The sequence below is a fragment of the Macrobrachium nipponense genome, chromosome 2 (assembly GCF_015104395.2).
Source record: "Macrobrachium nipponense isolate FS-2020 chromosome 2, ASM1510439v2, whole genome shotgun sequence".
Taxonomy (NCBI): domain Eukaryota; kingdom Metazoa; phylum Arthropoda; class Malacostraca; order Decapoda; family Palaemonidae; genus Macrobrachium; species Macrobrachium nipponense.
In genome coordinates, this window is record NC_087201.1 from 61,908,880 (window position 1) to 61,935,164 (window position 26,285).

General features: G+C 40.8%; 1 protein-coding gene across 8 annotated transcripts in view; it reads left to right on the forward strand.

Moving 5' to 3' along the window:
• Positions 1-6,167: 6,167 nt before the first annotated feature.
• Positions 6,168-26,285, forward strand: part of LOC135220642 (protein pygopus-like) — a 131,648-nt gene continuing 111,530 nt past the window's right edge. For 7 of the 8 annotated variants that reach the window (XR_010315740.1, XM_064257965.1, XM_064257962.1 and 4 more), the window contains exon 1: positions 6,168-6,523. Coding sequence is in view for 7 of the 8 variants with exons in the window: in XM_064257965.1 (XP_064114035.1) it covers positions 6,505-6,523 (19 nt within the window). In the remaining variant the exon portion in view is untranslated. The remainder of the gene's footprint in view (positions 6,524-26,285) is intronic. The other variant, XM_064257968.1, reaches the window with a different exon arrangement.

A 26,285-nucleotide genomic window follows, 5' to 3' on the forward strand; every position in this document is an offset into this window, starting at 1 on the left:
TACTTTTAGGCATTTAACATACAAGTTTATATATATATATATATATATATATATATAAAGAAGGTATCCAGTTTCCGCCTCATTCATAATCAGTTAAGGAATCCACCTATTGATTTCATTCACAGGTTTGTATATCTCTATTTTTAAGCATCGCAAACTGTCATAACTGAGGAGTCTCTCGATTTCCATTCCTTGAGAGCAACAAACGAAAAATGCTGGTGATATATACATATTCATCAATAGATTTCATCACCACTGTAATCTGAATATACTTGTTGCTTATGAATTTGAGTAGTATATAAAAATGAAAATGAATATGTTGTTTGATCTAAACACTTTCCCAAGTAATATTTTGTTTCATTTATAGACTATATTTATATCTATAATTTTAGCCATCAACGCAATACACACATGGGATTATGCACTGAATATATACTCAATAACTATTGAGGAATTCTCGAGTCTACCTTAGTTCAAAAGTGCATCTTAAAGAAAATGGAGATGTTTACTTTATTATTACCCCGTTGACAATCAGGTAACCAAAATTAAATCACTCGGTTTAAATTACAACCCAGTATATAATTAACTACAATTTAGAGAGCGGTAAAGAAATAGATATTTCTCTCTCTCTCTCTCTCTCTCTCTCTCTCTCTCTCTCTCTCTCTCTCTCTCTCTCTCCTCTCTCTCTCTCTCGCGTATTAAGTATTATCATAAGTTTAAAAGAGATGAAAACAATTAAGAATATCACAGGAACTTTATTCACAGTCTTCGTCGCCATCAAGGAACGAATCATCCTCGTTATCACTGTCTATGTTGATAATTACGGGATCTACAGGTTTGTGGATGTTATCCGTGGATCAGTAGCCTACCTACTATTCATCCTCGAAGGCTCTGGACCGTCTCATTTACCTATTGAGATGGGTCCTTAATCTCTTGTTAGCTTTCTCCATTTTTTATATGGTTTGAAGTCGTATTGCAAATGCATTTCTGCAACGACGTGGACAAAGTAACATGGCGACCATGACAGCGATGAAAATATCCGTCTTCATCAATTACGCAGTAAATACTTAGTGTGAGTGCTGCAGCCGACAGACAGACAACCCCTTAGCATTACTATTACCTGGCACGCCAAGGATCCTACTATAAACAGAATACATGGGAACAAATAACCATTATTTTTATCATATGTCAAACCTCCGTATCCTCTTCATTATGAACTCCACTTATCTGCTGGTATTGAAAAATATCAGGGAAAACGTTATTTTATTCCATACCTGTAAATTACAGAGAGGTATTGGGGGAGAAATGAGAAAAACAGCGAAAAAGAAAGAGTGAAGACAGGGAGGGAAGGGAAGGGATGGGGGATAGCAAACGTTCGAATCTGTAAATGACTCCTGCTGACTCACACGAATTTGCCCTTAAAAGTCAAGGGTAAATGCCATGACTAACTAACACTTTTTGACAATATTACCAAAATTTAGGATGAGGTGTTTTGTACACTGTTAAAGGACCATACTAATCAAATAATTAGTTTGAAAGATATTTGAGAAGAATGATGACTCGCGGTCCCTGAACCTTCAGTGGTTTTGTCATTTCTGCCTTGCGTTTGTAACAAGAAAAGTTCCGTGGGTAGTACAACCTCATACGTCAACCAGTGATATCTACGTTTATTTTTATATTTTGTATGTGCAGCGTTATTTAACTTTATTTTGTATAATTCTTCCTGTTTAGCAGCTTTTTAAAAAAGCAAGGTGGCAGAGTATCACTGAAAATCGAAATTTTCCAACGTTCGCTTCCAGGCACGAGCTTTCAAGAGCAATCATCAATTGCCGGTCCAGGGTTTCTATCCATATTTGGTTTTCTTCGCATCTAGATAATAAAACTCACGTGAGCTGATACCTAGAAACCTAGCTAATATGTGTAGGAATTCTTTTCCAGAGATGTTTTGCGCTTTATTTAAGTTTATTATATTCATTGATGTTACAAAACCATCAAATGTCTCTTTTATATTATGTAGCAATTAAATTTTAGTTCGTGCTTCTTGTTTCATTATTATGAATTTGCTGGTCTCAATTTCTTACTGATTTAATCCAGTGCAGTGTTGTAATTTCAGTGTATCATGTTATTCATGTAAGTGTTACGTGCTAATAAAGTTCAAGGTTCGGTGAAAATAAAATAAACAGAACTAGAAAGGCGACACTGGTCAGAACATTTTTATAAGGGCATGCGTAAGAGATATGGAGAGGATAATTAATGATTTATAGATGAATGACTTTACGGCTTTTGAAAAGTGTGCTCCTAGAAACGGCACACACAGTGAGAAAAGTGGTGGACTCCTAAGGAGGCAGGATGCAACCCGGAACCCAACACTATAAAAACCACCCATTCGAAAAGGATGAATGTCATAGACATTCAGCCCCCCCCCCAAAAAAAAAAAAAAGATAAGATAATAAGATGATAATCGTAAAACAGAGTGGGAAAGCACTGTGCTATGGTAGAACCACTGCAGAGATTATTTTAGCAGATAATGAAATAATACTCCACTTACTAATGATAATTTTATAGAATATGGAATATGGGTACATAACCTAGTGACTGGCAATTGGAAATGCCAGCATAGACCTGACGATGTGGTAATTGCAGATGCGTTTGAGTCGATTGTGACGAAAATATTCATTCTGCTCATCTTCACAAGGCAAGAGAAAGAAATTGACAAAAAAAAAAAAAAATAAAAAAAAGATCAATAAGCTTGCTCGAGAAAGCAGGCGTTGCACGTACCGGATACTTTTTTTTAAGACATTGTACAGTAGGGAAGCATGTCTTAACAAACCCAATATGGTCAAATTGTTGGGCACTGCTGTCATCCTACTTGTACTACTCTAGGTAACAACAGGATCCACACACATTCTGTATGGATCCTGGGTAACAAGAACGTCCAGTACTTTTTTCGTAGGTGCAATTCAAGTTGCTTAACTCTTCGATTTGACCAGAAAGATTTATTCGGTCTTTGTTTCCAGACTACACAAAGATATCGTTGGTGCTCGTGAAGTAGGTAACTAGGTCAGGCATTTTAGCGAAGACGCTTTTTGATGGTAGGCTACACACATGAAAGCAGGCGAAGAGGACTCCGAGTAGGAGTTCCAGAGCTGCAGTATCATTTTCGGTGTGTATTTGCCCCTCTGTGAATGATAAAAAGGCGCGTTCTTAATACAAACCACCAACAAGGGTCTAGGAGCGTGTTTACTATGCATTCCAGGGACCGCGATTCATCGTTTTTCTCAAATATCTTTCAGACTAATTATTTGAGCGAAATGTTACTTCATGACAGTGTAAAAGACACATCACCCTAATTTTAGGTAATATAGTTCATTGTCAAATGGTGTTAGTTAAGGCGTTTACTCTTAACTTTTAAAGGCAAAGTCGTATAAGTCAGCAGGATTCGTTTACAGATTCGAACATCTGCTCTCCACCATCCCCTCCCTCTCCCTCCCTTTCTCTCACTCTTCATCGCTGTTTTTCTCATTTCTCCTCACAATACCTATGCTGAGGAGTTGTCTGTCGGCCACAGCACTCCCACTATGAGTATTCACTGTGTCATTGATGAAGACAGATTTTTCATCGATTATTTTGTCCGCGGCGTTGCAGAAATGCATTTGCAATACGACTCCCAACCATATAAAACAGTGAGAAAGCTAACAATAGATTAAAGACCCATCTCAATAGGTAAGTGAGACAGTTCAGATCCTTCGAGGATGAATAGTAGGTGGGCTACTGGTCAACAGATAACATCCACAAACCTGTAGGCTGTAGATCCCGTAATTATGAACATCGACAAATGATAACGAGGATGATTCGTTCCTTGATGGCGACGAAGACTGTTTTCATCTCTTAGATTATGATAATACTTTATACCGCATATGAGAGAGAGAGAGAGAGAGACCGATTTCCTAATTCGTTTACCACTCTAAATAGTAATGTTAATTATATACTGGGCTGTATATTAACCTGAGTGATTTAATTTTGGTTACCTGATTGTCACGGGGTAATAATAAAGTAATCATCTCCATTTTCTTTAAGATGCACTTTTGAACTAAGGTAGACTTGAGAATTCCTCTATAGTTATTGAGTATATAAAGCTCTGCATAATGCCATATGTGTTGCGTTGATGGCTAAAAATATAGATATAGATATAATCTATAAATGAAACAAAATATCACCTGGGAAAGTGTTTAGATCAAACATCATAATCATTTTCATTTTTGTAACCAACAAGTATATTCCGATCATATAAGTGATGAAATCTATTGATGAATATGTATATATCACCAGAATTTTTGGTCTGTTGCTCTCAAGGAATAGAAATCGAGCGATTCTTTAGTTATGACAATTTGCGATGCTAAAAAAATAGATACAAAATTGTGAATGACATCAGAAAGTGGATTTCTTATCTGATTATGAATGAGGCGGAAACTGGATACCTTCTTTATATAATATATTATATATAATATTATAAAAGATAAGATAGATAGCTATATTATATATTATATATATATAGATATATATATATATATCATATATATATTTATAAACTTGTATGTTAAATGCCTAAAAATAGGGTAATAGGTAACACTTACATTAATGATAAGTAATATAATTCAATAGGCATGAAACTCAACTCAATCACTAAACTCAGTACGGTACAAGAATTGCATCCTTATTACTGGCGTTAGATTAGTAGAAACGAAACTGTAGTGTGATAAGAATAGAGGAACACATATACAATGATACTATGATAGTAGTTTCCCCCCAAATTATATCCATTTTCTATTTTTTTTCTTTTACGGCAATTCACCTGCGGAGGATTAAGGAAGCAGACAAAGAAGCTCTTCCTACCTGAGGGATTTAGGGGAAGTGAGGAGACCTTGGTGAACAGGGTGACGGTCATACCCTCCTCAGCCTCCTCCCATCTATATGAATTTTGAGAAAATACAATAACAATAATTAAATGAACACAGATTCTACAAAAACCAACATATTTATTACATTCAAGTTTACTTAATATTATATATAAAATATAATAGGCAGGAAAGGGGCGGGGGAGGAGACGATGTACTATCTTACCAAAAATTTGGTTGAGGTGTCTTGTACACTATGTTAAAGTACCATTTAGGCCAAATAATTAGTTTGAAAGATATTTGAGAAAAACGATGACTTGCGGTCCCGAAATGCATAGTAGGTATGGCGAAATGAAAAGAGTTGTCGCAGTCAAAGAGATGTTCAGTGGTTTCATCGACGGTTATGTGGCTAAATAAAGAGGGAAAAGGTGAGCGATTACACGATGCTTATCAAGGGGCATTTCACAGAAAATTCTGGAACCACAGTGAAAAACCATAAACACCATAACACCTTGATAATACTGGGTTACGCGACAGCAAGGAATTTAGTGCCTATTATATCGTTTATTATCTGGGTCACATAAAAGCTCAGAGATAAGTTTGACATATTCCTGAAATTGTTTTCTCTATCAAGTTGTTTTTCAGGTATTAATCTGAGAGCCAGATCTAGCAAATTCAACATTGTTAATTGATTATGATTCCAATATCCCACTCAAGACAACTTCATCCATCATTAGGTTGAAGTCATCCAGGAAATGTTATAAATTTTTATAGCTACCATGTTAATGCCCTGGAATAAACTTCTCAATAAAGCATTAACTATAGTTAGTCTTTTTAATGAGGCTGTACCTATGCAGTGTAAGCTTCTGCATTATCATAATGTATTATGTTTTATGGTAAGAAGACGATAAGAAAAAAAAAAAATCGTTGACGTTCAATTTTGCGGACGACCGCATATATCAATCTCGCACACAGAAATTATTTGATTTACAGATAGCAAGGACTCTTGGGAAAAGTCAGATTTTCGAAGATGGTTGTATAGTAATCCATATCATCCGACAAGGAAGCAAAGGTAAGGCGTTGTGGGCGCCGCAATACAAATTAAAGAGACTCCTATAGAAGGTGCGAAGTTGGATTTTATTTCTGTCTTACATGCTTTTGTTTCGTTTGCTTTGATTTGATAATATTGGTAAAATCCCGTTATGATTTTCTTCTCGATAGCTTGGCGAGGGAAAAGTGAGAAGCAATACCTTTGTAAAACGCATCCTAAAGAGTTGTATACTTCATACAATCCATAACAAAACTAAAATAGTTCGTTTCTCACGTCGCTATTGTTAGTAAATACTACCATACTAGCACTTCACAAGCTATATATGCATGTGGTTTTTATTCATGGATCCTTTCTTTAATTAAAAGTCACACGATGATGGAAATACTAAACGTATTCAGTGTAAAAGAAGATAGAAAAACTGTGGAAAACTCAACTTGATTCGCTTTTGTGTAGAACGAGAAAAGGGCTTCTTTGAACGCAGAGCGAAGGCCTTCTGTGACTAAGAAAATTAAGCTTTGAAACTATTGCATCCTAAACTTTTACATAATTTGAGGAGCCATGCCTAAGAAAAAGACAGGTACGTAGTTAGGACTAGACAATTAGCTTGTCACATACCGGTTTACTATAGTAGTACTAGCACTAGACTACCTAGTATACCTATAGTTAGGTACATCGACTTTTCTTGCATTGGTTCACAAAACTGCCCATCATCCTTGGAGTTAATTACCATGATCAGGGTAATGGCAACTAGGTACCATTTAATTGCTCGCCAAATACAGAACCAAGTGTTTTTCCGACTGCTTACGTAGACCTGTCCCGTGTGTAATGATGCTTGGATTTTTTTTTACCCTTAGGTAACCTAATGTTTGTACCTAGGTAGGTATAGCTACTATATCTAGGACCTAATATTTTTATGAGCTACTATAGGTATCAACCTACTTAGCTAATACTGAAATACCTATTCCTTAAACTATCTATTTCTTATTCGTAAACATGAACCCTGTAATTTTTCAAACAGGTTATTAGCCAGGTGTGTTCTGCAGTTCGTGCTGGTGCAAACCACACTTTTTTCACCGTTAGTGCTGTCAGTACACCTCGTGGTGCACTGTAGACTTTAGCTACTTAGGCTAAGGTTCTTTGCAGCCTACCATCAGCCTCTAGCTGCAACCCCTTTGGTTCCTTTTACTGTAGCTAGCCTATACTATCTCCTTTCATTTTCTCTTCCTTCCATTTTACTTTCCACTCTCTTCAAACAATTGATTCGTAGGTACTGCCAAAATTGTGCAACGTCGAGGTTTTCCTTCTTACACCTTTCAGTCCCTTTAGCTACTGTAAATTTCTGTTTCAGTGCTGAATGACCTCATAAGTACCAGTGCTTGGCCATTGGCCTAAATTCTAAATTCAATTCAATTCAATTTAACCACTTGTTTTTTGGGATATTCCATCTCCCCTTAGGCTACCTACTAGGTATATCAATTGGCCTTGTGGGAATCCTTGAGAGAAACCCAAGTTTATGGATGTGGTTAAACCAAAAATGAGTCAAAGAGATAAGAAATGTATTTATCACAGTTCGATAAGTTTAAAATACATGTATATAGGTAGGAGACTAGTTTGTGCATATCAGAGGTAACAAATAGGCTACCAACAACATTATTAATCATGAAAATGTGGCAATCACTGTAACAGGGATGGGTTTAATGAAACCTTTTTAATCTAACCTAAGCTAGCATACCAGGCTCTCATCTGTCATAGCTTAGAGTACCATAAAAATTATGCAGTAATTTATAGAGATGTATCTTAATCTAATCATGCATAATGTAACCTAATTCAGTAGGGATGGCAGTCATCAGCTGTCAAGGTTTACCACTCCTCTTTCCCCACAGCATTGCACTAAGTGTAAATTTTGTACAAGTAACTTACCCAGCAGATATATACTTAGCTATAGACTCGGTCGTCCCGACAGAATTTCAAAACTCGCGGCACACGCGACAGGTAGGTCAGGTGATCCACCCTTCCCGCCGCTGGGTGGCGGGGTCTGGAACTATTCCCGTTTTCTAAGCCATAATTTCTCTGTCGGTTGAACGGACAACACCTATTGTTCGTTCCTCCATCTTGGATTTCAACTCGTTTGCCGAGAATTTGGATTGGTTTTTTGGTGACGTATTCTGTTTTTTCTCTGGCTTGGCATACGCTTATTGTGGACTGTTTTTCGACTTTGGTTTTGACTACTCTTTCACGATGTCTGACGCTAAGGCTTCACCTATGTTTAGAGTTTGCAGTAGGGAAGACTGTAAGGTTAGGCTGCCTAAATCGGCATTAGATCCGCATAGTATTTGCGCTAAATGCAGGGAGAATGAATGTTCTTTTATTAACACCTGTGTGGAATGCGAGAACCTTACGGAGCTTGAATGGAAGGAATTATCATCATATGTTAGGAAGCTTGAGAGAGATAGAGTGAGGAAGGCTTCAGCTAGGTCATCTAGTAGATCTTGCTCCTTAGAACAAGAAATTAACTCTCCTTCTAACAATTTTCCCTTAGCCTCAGCTGCTTCTCCCTGTTCTGAATCCAAAGATTCTTCATCAGAGAGGGAAAATGTAAAAGCTTCTATTAAGAAACTTCAAGCTCAGCTACGAGCTCTAAACCAAGGTAAGAGTGGTGATAGTGACTTGTGCAGTGTCCCCAGTGCAGTGGAGGGGGCGTCTGACCGGTTCCTCATTGCTCCTAGGTCTAGACCTCTTCCAAACTCCCAGGACCAGGGGAGGAGGAATGTCGAAAGCCGCAGGGAGGATGCAGAACATCCCCAACGGTCAGGCGTCCTTCGGCAGATCCTGTTGTTAAGTCCCAGGCTGCCTCGGATTGCCGCAGAAAAGGCGTCCTAAAGGAGTGTTTTTCGGCCTCAGACTCTTCCTCTCCTAAACGAGGATGGAGTTCGGCCTCCCGTTCGCGCCCTTTGAAGAGAGCCTGGAAGGCTCCTAAAGGAGACGCTGCTGACTCCAGCCCAGAGCGTTTTCCCGAGGATTGGCCTTCGGGACCTAAGAGGACTAGACAAGAGGAGCCTGCTCTTCAGGATCCGACCAAGAAGTTTTTGGTTAATCTGCAAGAGCAGTTAGCGTCGCTCGTAGGCTCTTTTGCTAAGGACTCTACAAGGAGGAAGGATGTCTCGCTCCCTGTGAAGAGTTCCGCTAAGCGTCCTTCTTCGTATAGGAGAGAACTCTCACGATCTCCAGGGCGTTTATCGCCTTCGTCAAGGGACTCGTCGGATAGGAGTTGTTCTCCTGAGAGAAGAGCCCTTTCGCCCTATAGGCTGGCTTCCCCGAAGCGCCCTCTTAGACACAGCGCATCGAGCAGAAGTCTCGAGCGGTTTAGCTACAAGGAACCGGAAAACCGATTTAGGTATCAGGATCCCTTGGGTCTTCAGGACCAGGAGCCAGACAGGCACAAAGAGGCAGCAAGACGCAAGAAAGGACGTCAAGAGCCTCTTAGAACGCTGGATTCAGGACGTCAGGATTCTGCTAGACGGCAGGAATCAGGACGCTATGAGCCAGGACGCCAGGAGTCAGGGCGCCAGGAGTCAGGGCGCCAGGAGTCAGGGCGCCAGGAGTCAGGGCGCCAGGAGTCAGGGCGTCAGGAGTCAGGGCGCCAGGAGTTAGGGCGCCAGAAAACAGGACGCCAGGAGTACGTTAGGCGTCAAGTGTTAGGGCGCCAAGAGCCTGTTAAGCGTCAGGAATCAGGACGCGGGGATCTGTTCAAGCGCCCTGAATCAGGACGCCAGGAGCCTAGCAAGCGCCACGAACCCGACGAACCTAGACAACAAGAGTCTAGTAGGCACAAGAGTGTTGCCGACAGACAGGAGCCTCACTCTTCGTATAGGAGTGCTAATGTTCCGCACTCCCCTTCTCGGGAAAGGAGTTCTTCTCCCGGGAAGAGCCAGATCACTCCAAAACGATCTCCTTCTGTAGATCAGTTGGACCAGGTATCGGAAGACGAAGAGCCTGTAGATGTAGCGGTTTCGGACTACAAGAGACTTTCTCTTTTGCTGCTAAAGGAGTTCGGAGACTCCCTTCATCCTGCGGACCCTCCTTCACCAGGATCGTTGATGTCCAGCTCTAAAGCTCTTAAATCGTCTTCCTTCGTTAAGATGCGCCCCGCTCTTTGTATGAAAAAGGCATTGAAAACTTTTTCAGAGTGGTTGACTTCCAGAAGGGAAGCGGGCAAGACAGTTTTTTCCTGCCCTCCTTCCAAGTTAACAGGCAAACCAGGAAGGTGGTTTGAATTTTGGCCTAGCCTAACTCCTTTCTTTCTCTATAAAAATGAATAATCTACCCACCTGTACGCTTTCTCCAACTCCAGTACACTCCAGAAATCACCTTAAAACACCAGCACCACAAGACTTACGACCCAAAAAACAACTCCTACCAGACAGAGAGCTCTCCCCTACCAACCACACACCACCAACACGTGCTTTCTACTGCCCCGTGTTATTGTTTACATCCTGCCGACGCTGCCGCCATCTTGTCTATGACGTCACAGCCTATGACGTCACAACACAACTTAAATACATCAACAGACACCTTCTAGAATCTACCACATGTTGTCTATATATAGGACACCCACCATATTTCAACAATGCATAAAATACCCATAACAATTATACAATATATAATCACACTTATCTATACCCATAACAATTATACAATATATAATCACACTTATCTCTTTCTCCCTCCCCTCCGACTGTTTCCTAACCTAGTATTCCCCTCTTAATTTCCTTCGTCCTCCAACTCTTTACCCTCTACATAATTTCTAATACATTCCCCTGAAACTCCTGCTTTAGTTAATACATCAGCCACTTGCTCCTTTCCTTTTATCCATCTCACCTCCTTTATTTCCCCGGATTCAATGGTTTCCCTTATTGCAGCAATATCTATTTTTAATCTCTTGCTACTTACACCAGTGCTCGATTTGATGGCGGTCATTAGTGTTTTACTATCAGTGTTAACCAAGGCTTCTAAATTTCTCCCTCCTACTACCTCTTCCCACAAATGCTTGAAATATATCAATCCTTCTACAGCTTCTTCCCCAACACTCAGGGCTTCAGCTCAATGGTGGATTTTGCCACTCTCCTGGATTTCCTAGACTTCCACCATATGGGACTTCTCCTCTTCCCATCTGTCAAAGAAATAATATAACCCAGTTGAGTATGGCCATCTTCTATGTTTCCAAATGAAGCGTCTGCATAGGCTTCCCAATAAACCCTAATTTCTCTTCCATCTCACTTATTGTAACTTCGCCCATCATGCTCTTAGTTTTTCTCACAATTTTAATAAGTTTCTTCATATCCTGAGTTGTTCCTTCTTTAAATGCTTTACTTAATTCGCTAATATCATATGATATTTCTGGCATCGTGTGTAGTGATACCCAATTCAGCTGTCCTACCACTGATCTGTACTCTGTTAACTCTTTTTGTTCTAGCACTCTATTACCCGTATATCTTCTAGCCTCTGGTTCTCTTATGGAATTTATATACTGCCACTGATTAAGGGAAAATCTATTCTCCTTCTGCTCTATTACTACTCCTATATACTTGAACCTTTTACTCTCTTGTTCTCCTACTTGCAATTTCCCTTTCAATCTCCCAATCGTTTCCTTTAAGAATCCTTCAGTTCCTCCGTAGCAAAAATCATCTACGTGTGTACACAAAATGCCTTCCAATTTATTGTTCTTTTTCCAAAAGAATATATTAGGTTCTAGTCTACTTCTCTCACCTTGAAGCTCCTTCACTACTTTCACCACTTTACAATACCATGCTTTTGCTGCATCCTTGAGCCCATAGACTGTTTTCTTCAAACTTCCATAATCCCCTCCAACCATCTTCCCTTGGTGGCTTCAAGTACACTTCTCTTTGTATCTCGTCACCTTGTAAATATGCAGTTTTGACATCCAATGTATAACAATTCCAATTTTTCACCTTTATTATGGTTAGACAGAATTTTAAAATTTCAGCATTGCATGTGGGAGCATCCTTTTCCCACTCAGCCATTTCTTCTTCAAACCCTCTAGCTACCAATCTTGCTTTACATATCCTTTCCCCCCCTTTTATCTTTTTCAGTTACTATCCATCTTGTAGATATAGCTTTTTGTCCAACATCATTTACCTCCTCATATACCTGGTTATCTCTCCAACTTAGAAGTTCTTTTTCTTTAGCTTCCATTATGCTTCTATTTCAAATCCCAGCAACACCTCCTCTTCATCTTCAATTTTTTCTACCTGACTATAATCCCTCAAGTTAACCCACCCTTTGTCACCTGACTGTGAGTCTCGTATATTGTACGAGAATCAGCCCATGCTTGGCTTGATCTTTTTCCTGCAAGACCTAAAATAGTCCATTCTTCTACTTGTCCTGTATCATTGTTTATAGCCCTAAATCTATTTCCCTTTTTGAATTTTGGTATCTCTTCCATTAACTCGCTTTCTATTGACCCACTTTGCCCGTTATCTTCCACTGTTTCCTCTATCACCTCTCTTTCTATAGTCTCTTCTGTGTCTGCATTCCTTCTCTCACCCATTATCTCCTCTCCTTCCAGCCAATCTACTTTCCCTTCATTTGGGCCATCTGACCTACCTTTCACCCCATGGGATTTATCTATTCTAGCCGATATCTCTTCTGTATCTGGTGATCGTCGTTGAATCCTTGTCACATGTATCCTAGCTACTTCTCTTAAAGAATCCCCATGTTTGACTATTATTGTTTTCCCCGATACTCCCACTACCTGAGCAGGTCCTCTCCATTCATTTTCATTTTCCCTCTTATAGAATACCTCATCTCCTACCACTGCTTCTTCAAATTTATGTTCTCTGATGTTTTTGTTTAGCGCTATTCTTATTTTATTACAGGACTCATTTTTTATAAATGCTTCTCTGGCCTTGTGCATTGCATTCAGTGTGTCCCTTACCATACCCTCTTCCATCCCTTTTTCTCTGCTTGCAGGACTAGAACTTTCTTCTCCTATTAGGTTAGGCAGTGAAGGGTTTTTTTCCAAATACTAATTGGTTGGGAGAGAAACCTCCATTATTCATTAAACAGTTCCTAGCACTCACTACCCATTTCAAAGCTAGGGACCAATCTACTTCCTCTTCCTCCATCATCTTCCTTACACTTCCCTTGATCATGCCTACGGTCTTTTCACATAATCCGTTGCTCCACGGAGATTCTGATGCTGTGGCTAATACTTTAATATTCCATTTCTGCCATCCTCCTTACTTTTTCATTTTGAAATTCTCCCCCATTATCTGACAATATTTTGGAGGGTGCTCCAAATATAGCAAACCAGCACTCAAAAAGTATCTTTATTATAGTTTCTGGTTTCTTATCTTTTATCCAACAGGCCTGACAATATCTCGTTGCCATATCCACTATTACCAAGAACTTTCTCTCTTCTATCTCTCCCACATCCATCGCTACGACTTCATTGAACGTTTTACTCCAAGAAAAGCCTACTACCGGTTTGGCGGGGTTTCTTTTGTATTTTTTACAAACCTCACAATTTTTAATCAGTTCCGTTAGTAACTTTCTTATTTCCTCTTTTTCTTCAGATTAAACCCATTACTCCATTGTGCTTCCTCTGTTAGCTTCCATATTTTATCTCCACTTCCATGACCAAACTGTAAATGTAATTTCTTCATTGTGTTCTTAATTTCCCTCGGATTCTTTCCCTTCCAACCCTCCAGTAATAATTCTTCTACCTTCCTCCTCCTTATAGGCACTCTTAAATGACCCTGTTCGTCTTCTCTTAACTCTACTTTCATTCCCCCTAATACTTCTACTATGACACAATTTTCTTTCAAATTTAGGGTCATACCCATTTTACTCATGGTTTGCTTACCTATCAGCCAGGGTATATCACCTTGCAGAATTTCCGTCTTCAAATAAAACTTTCTGTTTTTTAGTATCACAGGTATTTCTATTATTCCTCTTGGACTTATAAGATGTCTCACCAAAATTAAACACTTTATTAGACTCTGTCCTAGTGTCCCTCATTCTCCTCAACTCTTCCTGACTCAAATCCATGACAATACGTGCTAGTCACAATTCCCCGCAAACTGTTGATTTACACCCTGTGTCCAAAATTGCATCAACCACCTCCCATGATGCTTCCACTATTTTATTAACTTCTACATAAACCTCTTCTTCTTCTGTCCCATTTTCTGTTTTTACCTTATTTTCTTCTAGTCTTGTTTCAGTTTTCTTCCTATTATGAAAATTCTGAGGACAATCCCTAGCCCAATGCCATTCTGAGCTGCATATTGCACATACTGTTACCTTCCCTTCTTTGTTTATAGGATTTCTACCACCCCTTCCTCGGTTCCATCTTCCCCGATATCTTTGGTTTTCCCTCCCTCTCCCAGAACTGGCATTGCCTTCTGACGAACCCCACCATTCCCGTTCCTCTTTAGTCCCTAATCCCTCAAATAGTCTTTTCATTGTTTGCGACATGTTCCGTACTCTAGCTTTTCTTGCCCACAAGCCGATAATACCATTTGTTTTTGATTTTCCGTGAGATTGCTTGCTCTATTACATGATACCCCTTGACTTCGCCTTCAAGCGCGCCTTTCCCCATTGCTCTTTCACACTCAGATGCTGCCTTCTCGTATCTAATTAAATAGTCCGCCATACATTTTCTAGATTCTCTTCTTATTAGAAGGTATCTTTTTATTCTACCGTAATTCTCCATTACCGAGTCTTTTAGATAGGCTTTATCTAGTTTCTCTAGGATTAACTTTGGACCCTCTGTACCAGTAAGTTTATCTTTATCTAATGCTTCCACTAGCTCTCGGGCTTTCCCTTTTAAGCTCATTCTCATTTCTATCGCCGGGTATTTTGTATCTTCTCCATACAACAATAGCCAATCTTCGGCTTGACCTTTCCATTCTTTGTATTCTTCTTGTATCCCGCTAAACCTAGGACATTCCCTTCTCCATCTAGTAGTCTCCCTTTGTTCACTGTCGGATCCAGGCATCTTTGATCAACCACGCTCTGCTACCAGTTTGAATTTTGGCCTAGCCTAACTCCTTTCTTTCTCTATAAAAATGAATAATCTACCCACCTGTACGCTTTCTCCAACTCCAGTACACTCCAGAAATCACCTTAAAACACCAGCACCACAAGACTTACGACCCAAAAAACAACTCCTACCAGACAGAGAGCTCTCCCCTACCAACCACACACCACCAACACGTGCTTTCTACTGCCCCGTGTTATTGTTTACATCCTGCCGACGCCGCCGCCATCTTGTCTATGACGTCACAGCCTATGACGTCACAACACAACTTAAATACATCAACAGACACCTTCTAGAATCTACCACATGTTGTCTATATATAGGACACCCACCATATTTCAACAATGCATAAAATACCCATAACAATTATACAATATATAATCACACTTATCTATACCCATAACAATTATACAATATATAATCAGGTGGTACGAGACCAAAGAGCCGATGGGGTTAGGCCTGCCTTCTTCCGCGGATGCGGATTTTGCTTCCTTAGTGGACTCTGCTAGGAGGAAGTCGTTGCTGTCTGCTAAGGCGACTTGGGGCATGTGTGAGCTGGACCACCTTCTAAAGGGCCTCTTTAAAACCCTTGAAGTCTTCAACTTTATGGACTGGGCGTTAGGAGCATTAGCGAAGAGAGCTCAGGACACGGACTTTGTTTCCATGGAGGAACTTTCGAGCGTCCTGGCTTGCCTGGACAGAGCGGTCATGGACGGTTCTGTGGAAGTTGCCTCTCTTTTTGGGACGGGAGTTTTGAAGAAGAGATCTGTCTTTAGCTCTTTCTTAGCAAGAGCAGTATCACCCTTGCAAAGGACATCTCTTCTTTTTGCTCCTTATCCCCGCACCTTTTTCCACAAGAGACGGTTAGAGAGGTTTCGAAATCTCTTACAGAGAAGGCAACTCAAGATCTACTCACGCACTCAGCCAAGAAGTTTAGGCCGGCAGTGCCGATAGAGAAGAAAGAGAGACCCTCTTTTGTTCAGCCCTTTCGAGGGGCCTCCTCTCTAGAGCCCCTCTTAGAGGTCGAAGACCAGAGAGAAAGAGTAGACCCATCTAGAAGGTCCTTCGGGAAGTCTAGATGAACAGCAAGTCCTCCAGACGAAAGTAGGCGCCAAGCTACTCCACTTTGCCAAAGTCTGGGCGCAGAAGGGAGCGGACTCCTGGTCCCTCTCTATCCTGAAAAAAGGATACTTGATCCCCTTCAGGGAAAATCCTCCCTTGACGACAACTCCAAGGGAGTTAACCGCCAGATACTCGGATCCGGTCCGAAAGCTTGCTATGTTGCAAGCAGTGGAACAGATGATTCCAAGGAAGCGGTAGAACTGGTTCAAGATCTCCAGTCCCCAGGATTCTACAATCGGCTATTCCTGGTACCGAAAGCATCGGGGGGATGGAGACCAGTTCTAGACGTCAGTGCCCTGAATTTCTTTGTCTTGAAGAAGAAATTTTCAATGGAGACGTCTTCCTCTGTTCATATCTGCTCTTCGTCCAGGGGACTGGATGGATGTCCCTGGACCTTCAGGATGCGTATTTCCATGTGCCAATTCATCCGGCAGCAAGGAAATATCTGAGGTTCATGTTCCAAGGGAAAGTGTTCCAGTTCCGAGCGATGTGCTTCGGACTTTCGACTGCCCCTCAAGTCTTTACGGACATCATGAAGAATGTAGCTTATTGGCTACATCTGGAAGGGATCAGGATCTCGTTATATCTGGACGATTGGCTAATAAGAGCCCAATCGGAGAAAAAATGTCTGGAGGACCTTTAGTGACTCTAAAGTTGACAAAGTCCTTAGGACTTTTAGTAAATCACGAGAAATCCATGCTGACTCCCCAGCAAAGTATTGTCTATCTGGGGATTCAGATGGATTCTCGGGATTTTCTAGCGTATCCTTCGCAGGAAAGGAGAGAACGCTGCCTAGAAAAGGTGTCAGTCTTCTTAAGGAAAGAACATTGTTCCGCGAGGGAATGGATGAGCTTGCTGGGGACCCTCTCCTCGATGGAACAGTTCGTTTCCTTAGGAAGACTTCACCTACGACCCCTTCAATTTTATCTGAAGGAGAAGTGGGATTGGAAGTCCAACAATCTGGGAGAGACTTTTCCAATCTCGAAACGGATCAAGGAGAATATCCGTTGGTGGTTAGATCCACAGTAACTAAGCAAAGGAATCTCCCTTCGCTTACAGAACCCGCGCCTAGCGTTGTTTGCAGACGCCTCAGATTCAGGGTGGGGAGCGACCCTAGGTTCGCAAGAAGTGTCAGGCATTTGGGAAGGAGAACAAGTGTCCTGGCACATCAACAAGAAAGAGCTAACAGCCATTCATCTAGCTTTGGTTCATTTCGAGGAACAGGTCTCAGGTCTGGGGATTCAAATTCACTCGGACAACACAACAGCCCTCGCTTATATAAAGAAGCAAGGGGGGACGCATTCCTTTTCCCTGTACGAATCAGCAAAGGATCTGCTGATTGGGCACAGGAAAGGAAGATCTCTCTCCTCACAAGGTTTGTACAGGGAGGAGGAAAAATGTCCGGGCAGATCTGTTAAGGCAGAAAGATCAAGTCCTACCCACGGAATGGACTCTCAATCCTCAGATTTGCCAACAACTGTGGCATCTGTGGGGAAGGCCCAATATAGACCTGTTCGCGACCAACAAGAACCACAGATTAGAAACCTATTGCTCCCCGATCTCGGATCCTCAAGCAGTAGCAGTAGACAGCTTTCTGCTAGATTGGACGGGCTTGGACGCGTACGCCTTCCCTCCTTTCAAGATAGTAGAAGTGTTGAGGAAGTTCGCTTGCTCGGAAGGAACAAGAATGACCCTCATCGCTCCCTTTTGGCCGGCTCTCGATTGGTTCACAGAGGTGCTGGAGTGGTTAGTGGATTTTCCAAGATCGCTTCCACTAAGGAACGATCTTCTCAAACAACCCCACTTCGACAGGTTTCACAAAAACCTCCCCGCTCTAAGTCTGACCGCCTTCAGACTGTCGAAGGACTTGTCAGAGCAAGGGGCTTTTCACGAGAAGTGGCGAAGGCTATTGCAAGAGCCAGAAGAGTCTCCATTCTAAAGTATATCAGTCGAAGTGGGAGTTGTTTAGAAGATGGTGTAGGGAAAAGAAAATATCCTCCTCCAGTACCTCTGTAACTGAAATCGCAGATTTTCTCCTATATTTGAGAAAAGACTGTAACCTGGCAGTTTCAACAGTGAAGGGTTACAGAAGTATGCTGGCCTCAGTTTTTTCGACATAGAGGAATAGATCTGACAAACAATAAAGATCTTCATGACCTTATAAGGTCTTTTGAGACCACGAAAGAACATGTAATCAAGAAGCCTAGCTGGAACTTGGATGTGGTCCTCAAGTTCCTAATGTCGGAAAAATTCGTACCGTCTCACGCAGCTTCGTTAGGGACTTAACAAGAAAGTCTTTATTCCTTTTTGCGTTAGCAACAGCCAAGAGAGTGAGCGAGTTGCAAGCTTTGGAAGGTAAAGTGGGGTTTAAGAAAGATTCAGCGATTTGCTCCTTTCAACCATTTTTTCTAGCGAAAAATGAAAATCCCTCAAAGCCTTGGCCAAGAAGCTTTGAGATAAAAGGAATATCTTCATTAACAGGGAGAGAACTAGAAAGGACTTTGTGTCCAGTCAGGGCACTCAAGTTCTACCTGGAGAAGAAGAAGTTGCTGAAAGGTACAGAAGAAAGTCTTTGGTGCTCTGTAAGAGATCCGAAAAGAGCGATTTCTAAGAACGCCCTTACATTCTTCATAAAAGATGTAATAAGGGAAGCTCACCTTAAATGCGAAGAAGAGCATTTCAAGGTTCTCAGAGTGAGAGCTCATGAAGTGAGAGCCATAGCTACGTCGATGGCTTTTCACAAAACATGGTCGCTTCAGGCTCTTATAGAGTCGACATTTTGGAGATGTAATTCGGTGTTCGCCTCGAATTACCTAAGAGATGTTAAAATTTCGTACGAAAAGTGCTTTGCTCTGGGAGCGTATGTTTCGGCGAATTCAGTGCTGGGAGAAGGGGCTGAGGCTAATCCTTCCTATTTAGTTTAAGGCTTAAATTACTGTTTATTGGTGGTTGTTTTTATTGGTTAATTGTCAGAGGGAATAGGGACCCTCTTACAATTCATAGATTGTAACAAGACTAACATGGTCAGGTGATCGGGATTGGCTTCAGTGCTCTTTGTGATTTGTTTATAACCTTAACTCTGTCATGTAAGAGGGCGAGTCTCCATTGATATGACAAAAGGTCAAGGCTCTACCATGTAAGTGGGTCAGCCCCATTGGTACGATCCAGTATAGGCTCTGTCGCGTAAGCGGGCTAGCCCCCATTGACACGATCCAAAGAGTTATTCAACCATAGGTCATTCCTCGTTGAAACTCTTGAGGCAAGCAGACTCATCGACAGTAGTCATGAAGTCTTCAGCCCAATAAGGTAGGAACTATGGATTATGTTATCCAAGAACATAGGTTGTTTTTTCCCTGTTTTTTAATGTATTTAGTTAAGTATTATTTTGTTTTTAGCTGTCTCTTGCCCGCCACCAAGGGTGCCAATCAGCTAAGTATATATCTGCTGGGTAAGTTACTTGTACAAAAATGATATTGTTAAGATGCAATAAAGTTTTGTACATACTTACCTGGCAGATATATACGATTAATGGCCCACCCAGCCTCCCCTCAGGAGACAGGTGTAAGAGAAATTATGGCTTAGAAAACGGGAATAGTTCCAGACCCCGCCACCCAGCGGCGGGAAGGGTGGATCACCTGACCTACCTGTCGCGTGTGCCGCGAGTTTTGAAATTCTGTCGGGACGACCGAGTCTATAGCTAAGTATATATCTGCCAGGTAAGTATGTACAAAACTTTATTGTATCTTAACAATATCATATTTATGAATAGGAGGAATGATCTTACTTCCAGGTGGATTAAGAGCCATTTGACATCTACTTAATGTGGCTTATGTATATCACTTAAGATTGCCATCAGCACTTCTTACAAAGAAGACATAGTCAAACTGATGGAGAAATTCAGGAAAAATGGGAGAAGGTCAGAAACCATTCAGGTACTCTACTTTATCTACTTTTGGCTAGTGTTGCCTGTTGCCTTTTACTTTTGGCTAGTGTCAAAGAGCTAATGGAACATAATAACAATGGACAAGGGAAATGAGGAAGGTTTTCATTTTCATATTCATATTTACTATATACAGTATACCAGTCTTAGCCTATTATTCACCAGCTCAGTACTGTACAAACAATACCAAAATGAAGATCAGATTTTTTCAATAATATTATACATAACAATTTTTGGGAAACCTTAGTGGAATATCTGATATTTTAGGCACTGGAAGAAACCAAAACAAATGAACCGGGCAAAAAGAAAATGGAATAGTCTGCATAAACCGTGGGATAAGCTGAGCAGTAGACAAAATGCATTTTAAATGGGCAAGTTGTCACAAGGCCAATTAGGTCCTGGGGATGGATCCCAAACTACCCTCCTTTCTATAACCTAACTTCACCAAAGGCACTGGGTTCTACTTGATCAGAGGGCTTTGTAAGTCACCACCCCTCCCATCAAAACTGCCCTAGAGTGCTGCAGTTCATGGGATGTATCCTAACTTAACCTAACCTGAGTCTGGGTTTATGTGCCTGACTCTGTTACCAGAAACTCAAGGACTTACTTGCTTCTCCATATGACACCAATCTCTGTTATTCTTACTTATCTTGTGCAGCTAACAAGAAAGATCTGATGTGCCTTGTCAGAACCAAACAGTGTTACTAAAAATGCTATCTCTATTTGATTGAAAAAGGTTTTTCTGTTTGCATATTTCTCCATTTCTTGAGTTACAAATTATGACCATAGAAATTTCAGTTGCTTGTAAATTGAGTTTGGATGTCAGTACTATCCTTAATGTGGCTTTAAGGAGTTCTCTTCTTCTGCTGTCACATTTTCACAGCCATTACTAACAAATTTTCAGATATTTATTCAATTGGCAGCAGGTCAGGTTCAGACATGACCAGATGGAAGTGTTTGGGGGGAGGCAATTATTTGGAAACAATAATACATTTGCTGTCCTTTTCATCTATATAATACATTCTGTGACTATTGTGTGTCGAGTTTTAGGGGTATATTTGAAATTGCACCTGATGAGTATGGGAATAATTTTTTCTGCCAGTGTTATATACTTTCACACAAACTGCACAACTCTGGACCGTACTAACACGATTGACCCCATATCTGACTTTGCTTTAGGATACCAGTATATGTTCATTAACCATTATCTTATCAAACAGGGTCATTCTTTCTGTTGTTGTTTTTGATTTAGCTGACCTTGTGTCAGCACGGGCTCTTGCTCACAGAGCAGCCCGTAAGATTCTTTCTATACTCCTTCAGGTTCTCTAATACATAGTTTTCTGGTATTGAGACTTCCCACTACTTATGCTACTGTAAAGTGTTTGTAGTATGTGGGAAAAAAATAGTTTTTAAAACTTAAAATAAATTAAATTAAAATTTTTAGCTAGTATTTGTTCCTGTGGGAATATAAACCTGAGCCTTTAATGTAGAAGTGACAATCAGCATTAATTAAAACCTGGTAATGAGATAGTTAATGTGCTGCTGTCATCAAGTACTTTTCTTGGCTGCAGTCAAGTTAAGACATCCTGCTGTGCTCTGACTTAACTATGAGGTTGAAACATTTTTCATTATTGTTATTGTATGCATGATGTTGTATTTTTTGTTCAACATGGGTATGAACAAGAAAAAAGATCATTGGAAAGTGTGAAGGATATGACCTTTTGTTTGGCCATTTTGATGTCCTTGGTGTTGTTGTAACTAATTTTATTGTTCTTTATTTGTATTGGTGCTGAGAGTGCACTGGCTATTCTTTACATAGGAGAGATTTGGTAGCTGTGGAGGAAGGCCAAAAAATGATGACCTGTTTCTTGGAATGGGATTATTGTATCTCTGATACCACCAAACATTCAGCACAAGCATCAGGTAGTGAGGGTAGGATGCCAGCCTAAGTGCTTATGTCATGCTCTCCCCAGGTGAGACAATAGGACATTCATGATCTGCTGTTTCCTACCAATGCTTTGTTGATGGTTGCTTAAGTACTGTCAAGCATTTCTGCTTGGTATACTGAGGACTTTAGATTATCACTGTTGGTCTTGCTGCTATTTCTATTGAGGCACTCAAGGCTATTGAACTTGCTGTGGTGAGTGTCTTGAATGTTGGGTCATCCCCTTGGTATGAGTACAGGCCTTTCTTCTTCTCTGTATCTTGGTGAGAATAAAACTCATGGGCAGTATAAGATGAAGGCATTCAAGAGCATATCATCTTTCTGTTCCTCCTCATCTTCTTCCCTATCTTCTGTCTTCTATGGGAAGAAGAAGAGGCCTCAGACTTCTCAGAAGTTTTTTGGACTTAGAGTGAGTACCTTCCTTCTTCAGGGGTTGGGGGACTGCATTTGCTTTCCTGTGCTGGGGAGATATGCTGTAGTTAGTGTTGACACAGGTTTTTTTGAGCATACTCATGAACCTATATTTTTCTGCTTACTTCCAAAATATGAGGATTGTTACAAACTCTTTCCTTTGTGCTTCAGGGTTTTGACAGCCCTCCAGGTGTTCATGTGAGTGTTCACCCAGGTACAGGCAGTCCCCAATTATCGGTGGAGGTGCTGTTCTTGGCAGGGTGCCGATAAGCAAAAATCGCCATTAACCAAAACTCGGTGACTTATGGTGCGTCTGTTAGGTATGTTATGGTACCATGAATAACCAGAACTTGGCATGTTATGGCACCATAAATCCTGATTTTATGGCGATAGACAAGTGCCATAAAATCGGATCGCTATTAACCCAGTTCGCTGATAACCTGGGACTGACTGTATTGGCTTGTGTCCATTTGTGAGATATGTGTCCTGTGTTATCTGGGTAATTGGCTCTTGTAGATTTTGTCATAACCTGAGAAGCAGACAAAGTATTGAGGTGTGCTGATACTTATGGTAGCAGTGTCTTTGTGCCAGACTTGCGTTGCCAGGTTTCAGTGCAGTTCCTGAAAGCCAATTTGACTTCAGTATGCAGTTGTCCATCACTTGATGTCTCTGGAGAAGCTTGTTCAACAACTGAGGCCTCCACTTGTTCTCACTTCCAAGGTAACTGAATAACTGAACCTCCTTATGGGGGTTCCTCTCAGGAGATGCCTCTGTTCTTTATATACATCAAAGGAGGGAGGGTGTACAGATCTGAGGCATCTGCCCATGTCAGGTTTGTGGATAGAGAACAAGCTTTACCTTAATATTGACATCCTGGAACTGTAAGCATCTCTGAGGTCGTGTGATAAATCACTCCATAATTTTGATGAGCAACAATATGGTCACAGTTGCATACATCAACTAACAGTGGGTTGTGGTTTCCCAACACCTCTGTCAGTTGCAGTGCTGTTAAGTTGTCACCTGAACTCAATCCAGTTAGAAGGAATAATTTGGTGGACCAACTGAATGGGCATGGCTTGTTAATCAGGATAGATTGGTCCCTATTTTTCTTTAGTGGAGTAAAGGCTGTTTGAGTTTTTGTGAACTCTAGTGATGTACCTCTTCACGCACAGGAAGTTCCTGGTGTTCTGGTCATTTGTGCTGAACCCCAAGCTGTCTGAGAGATTCTCTATGGCCCTTTCTTCAATGTTAGCTACATTTGTTTAGGTTGCCTCAACTATCCAGGTAATGGACTTCTTTCTCTGGTCAATGCTGCAGATGGTTTCCCTTTCCAGTTAGAGCTACTTTGCAGCAGATGGTAGGTTTACTCATCCACATTCATTTAGACAAACTTTTCTTAGTCCCTGCAGTGAAGCCTATTGCTCTGCCTTAAGCCAGGTGTTCTGACTGAAGGACATGCACCTCACTTCCACTATAGTTAGCCATGTTCTCTTTGATCAGTCTTGCCCACCTTGTTACCTTAACCTCTAAAGTGGTATGTAGCTCCCTACAGCATAATTCAGCCACCATAGAGTCCTTTAGAAAGGCTGGAATGGAGATCTCACCCTCAGGACTTGTTCTGCTTCCCCATATCTTAGTGTGTTGACATGTTGTATGATTGACTACATATATCTGGCTCAGAGAGGTGTGTATTTCTGTAATTTTTGTTCACGAGTTTCAGGTGAATTCAGGATACCATAAATACCTAACAAGAGGTTTGAAAATCCCTTGGTCATCCCCATCCTCGAGAATTTGTTAGTTGGGAGCAAGAGAGGTGCTTTTATGTCTTTTGCAAGTCTTGTGGCACTGTCTGTGAGTACTTGACCTCTAAGGCCAGTGTTGGGGTCTGTATAGTACTTGTAGAGAATATATTTTCTTACTGGCTTCATGAAGTGATGAAGCAGACATACATCGCCTCAGTGGTGTGATCGGTATGGTCTTGACCTGCCACCTTGCTGGCCGCGAGTTCGATTCTCGGGCATTTCATTGAGGTGTGAGAGAGGTGTATTTCTGGTGATAGAAGTTCACTCTCGACGTGGTTCGGAAGTCACGTAAAGCCGTTGGTCCCGTTGCTGAATAACCACTGGTTCCATGTAGCGTAAAAACACCATACAAACAATAAAGCAGACATACAATTCATCCTGTGAGGAGGATGTTTGCCCAATTTGGCTAAAGCTTACGAAGCCAGGAGTGTCTGTCTGTCTGTCTAGTTGTTTGGCTTACTTTTTGGCTCATAGATAATGAGGGCTGGTGTTTGGTGGCACTAGACTCCTTTTACCTAGCTTTATCTTAGGGACATCGGCCTATAAGTCCTCAGCCCCCTTCCCCTAAGGATTTGGGTTGGCTTCCTAACAGATTGAGTAGTCTGTAAGCTCTTCAGACAAAAAATAATTGTGGTTAAGATACTTGGGTGGCCTTAGGCTGGAATTTGAATGGCTTAGCAACACTGTAGGGGCTTTTGATCTTTTACTCTATTAGAGCAGGATGATGGGAACAGGTTCAGGGGTTACTAAGTAAAATTCTGACCTGCAACCTTAACTCTACTTAACTTAACTTATACATACCTAACTTAACCTAACTTAAATCCTCTAGTTCATCAAAATTTTTCTTGGTTCCTTAACCTTACTTATAGTTTTCCCCTGATAATTGAAAGAACCTTAATCTAATATGAATATCATTCTTAATCTATCATTTTTCAAGAAGTCTACTTGGGATTGTCAGGCAAAGATTATTTGAGAACCAAAGGTGTCTTTTCTTCTTTAAACCAAATTCTGCATACAACTTCACTGTTAGGCTGGTTCACTCTCTGATTCCTTTCACAATGTTTTGAGTTCCTTGGAATATTTTTGCTCTACAATCACTTGGAAATGTTTTGTATTATCAATTCCTACCAGAACTAGAATGAATCAGACTCTAGGTTCCCACAACTGCTTTAAAGACAAATTATAACACTGTTCACACTACTGATTTTCATACTGAGTGTTCCATATTTCCAATAGAAATGTTCGATAAAACACCAGGTTTTATCATATGCCCATTTATCCAATTAATGACCACAGCAGCAAATTATAGGTAACACTTGCTGAAGAAGGGCAGGTTTTCAATTGTGGATGTCCAGGTGAAGGGGAGTTCTCTCTACCCTATCACTTTAAGCAAACTCAAAGAAAGAAAGCAACATGAACTTCACTACCTGCTGACTGTCATGTAAAAAAAATCTTGGCAAAATGAAACAATTTGATCATACAAACCCACAGTTTAGCCTAGCACAACACGCTCTCCCCCTTTTTCGTTTTTGCTTACTCTGCAAGGCAGTGGTTGATGGACCATGAGCAGTTAGACTTCATAATCAGACATCTTCCCCATAGGGTGGTAGTGCCATCAGTACACCTCATTCAGTGCAATGTAGGTATTACTTAAGGTTCTTTGCAGTGTCTCTTTGGTCCCTAGCTGCAACTATACTTTCATACCTCCGTTCATATTCTCTTTTTTTCATCTTACTGTTCAACCACTCCAAACAATTGTTTCATAATGCAACTGCAAGGTTTTCTTCTTGTGATACCTTTCAAACCTTTTACTGTCCATTTCCATTTCAGCGCTGAATGGCCTTAGTTGCCCCAGTGCTTAGCATGAGACCAGAAATCTATATAAATAAAAAATAATCAGACATCTTATCATAAAGCTTTCTCAGGTATGATAATTGCTTTTCCCTTTAACAAGGGGGTGGGTGGAGGTAAAGTTATTATCTGAAATCATTTCATGTAAGTAACTTACCAAGTAATTACATAGCTAACATTTCAACTCGTGTAGCAACTTTTTATAAA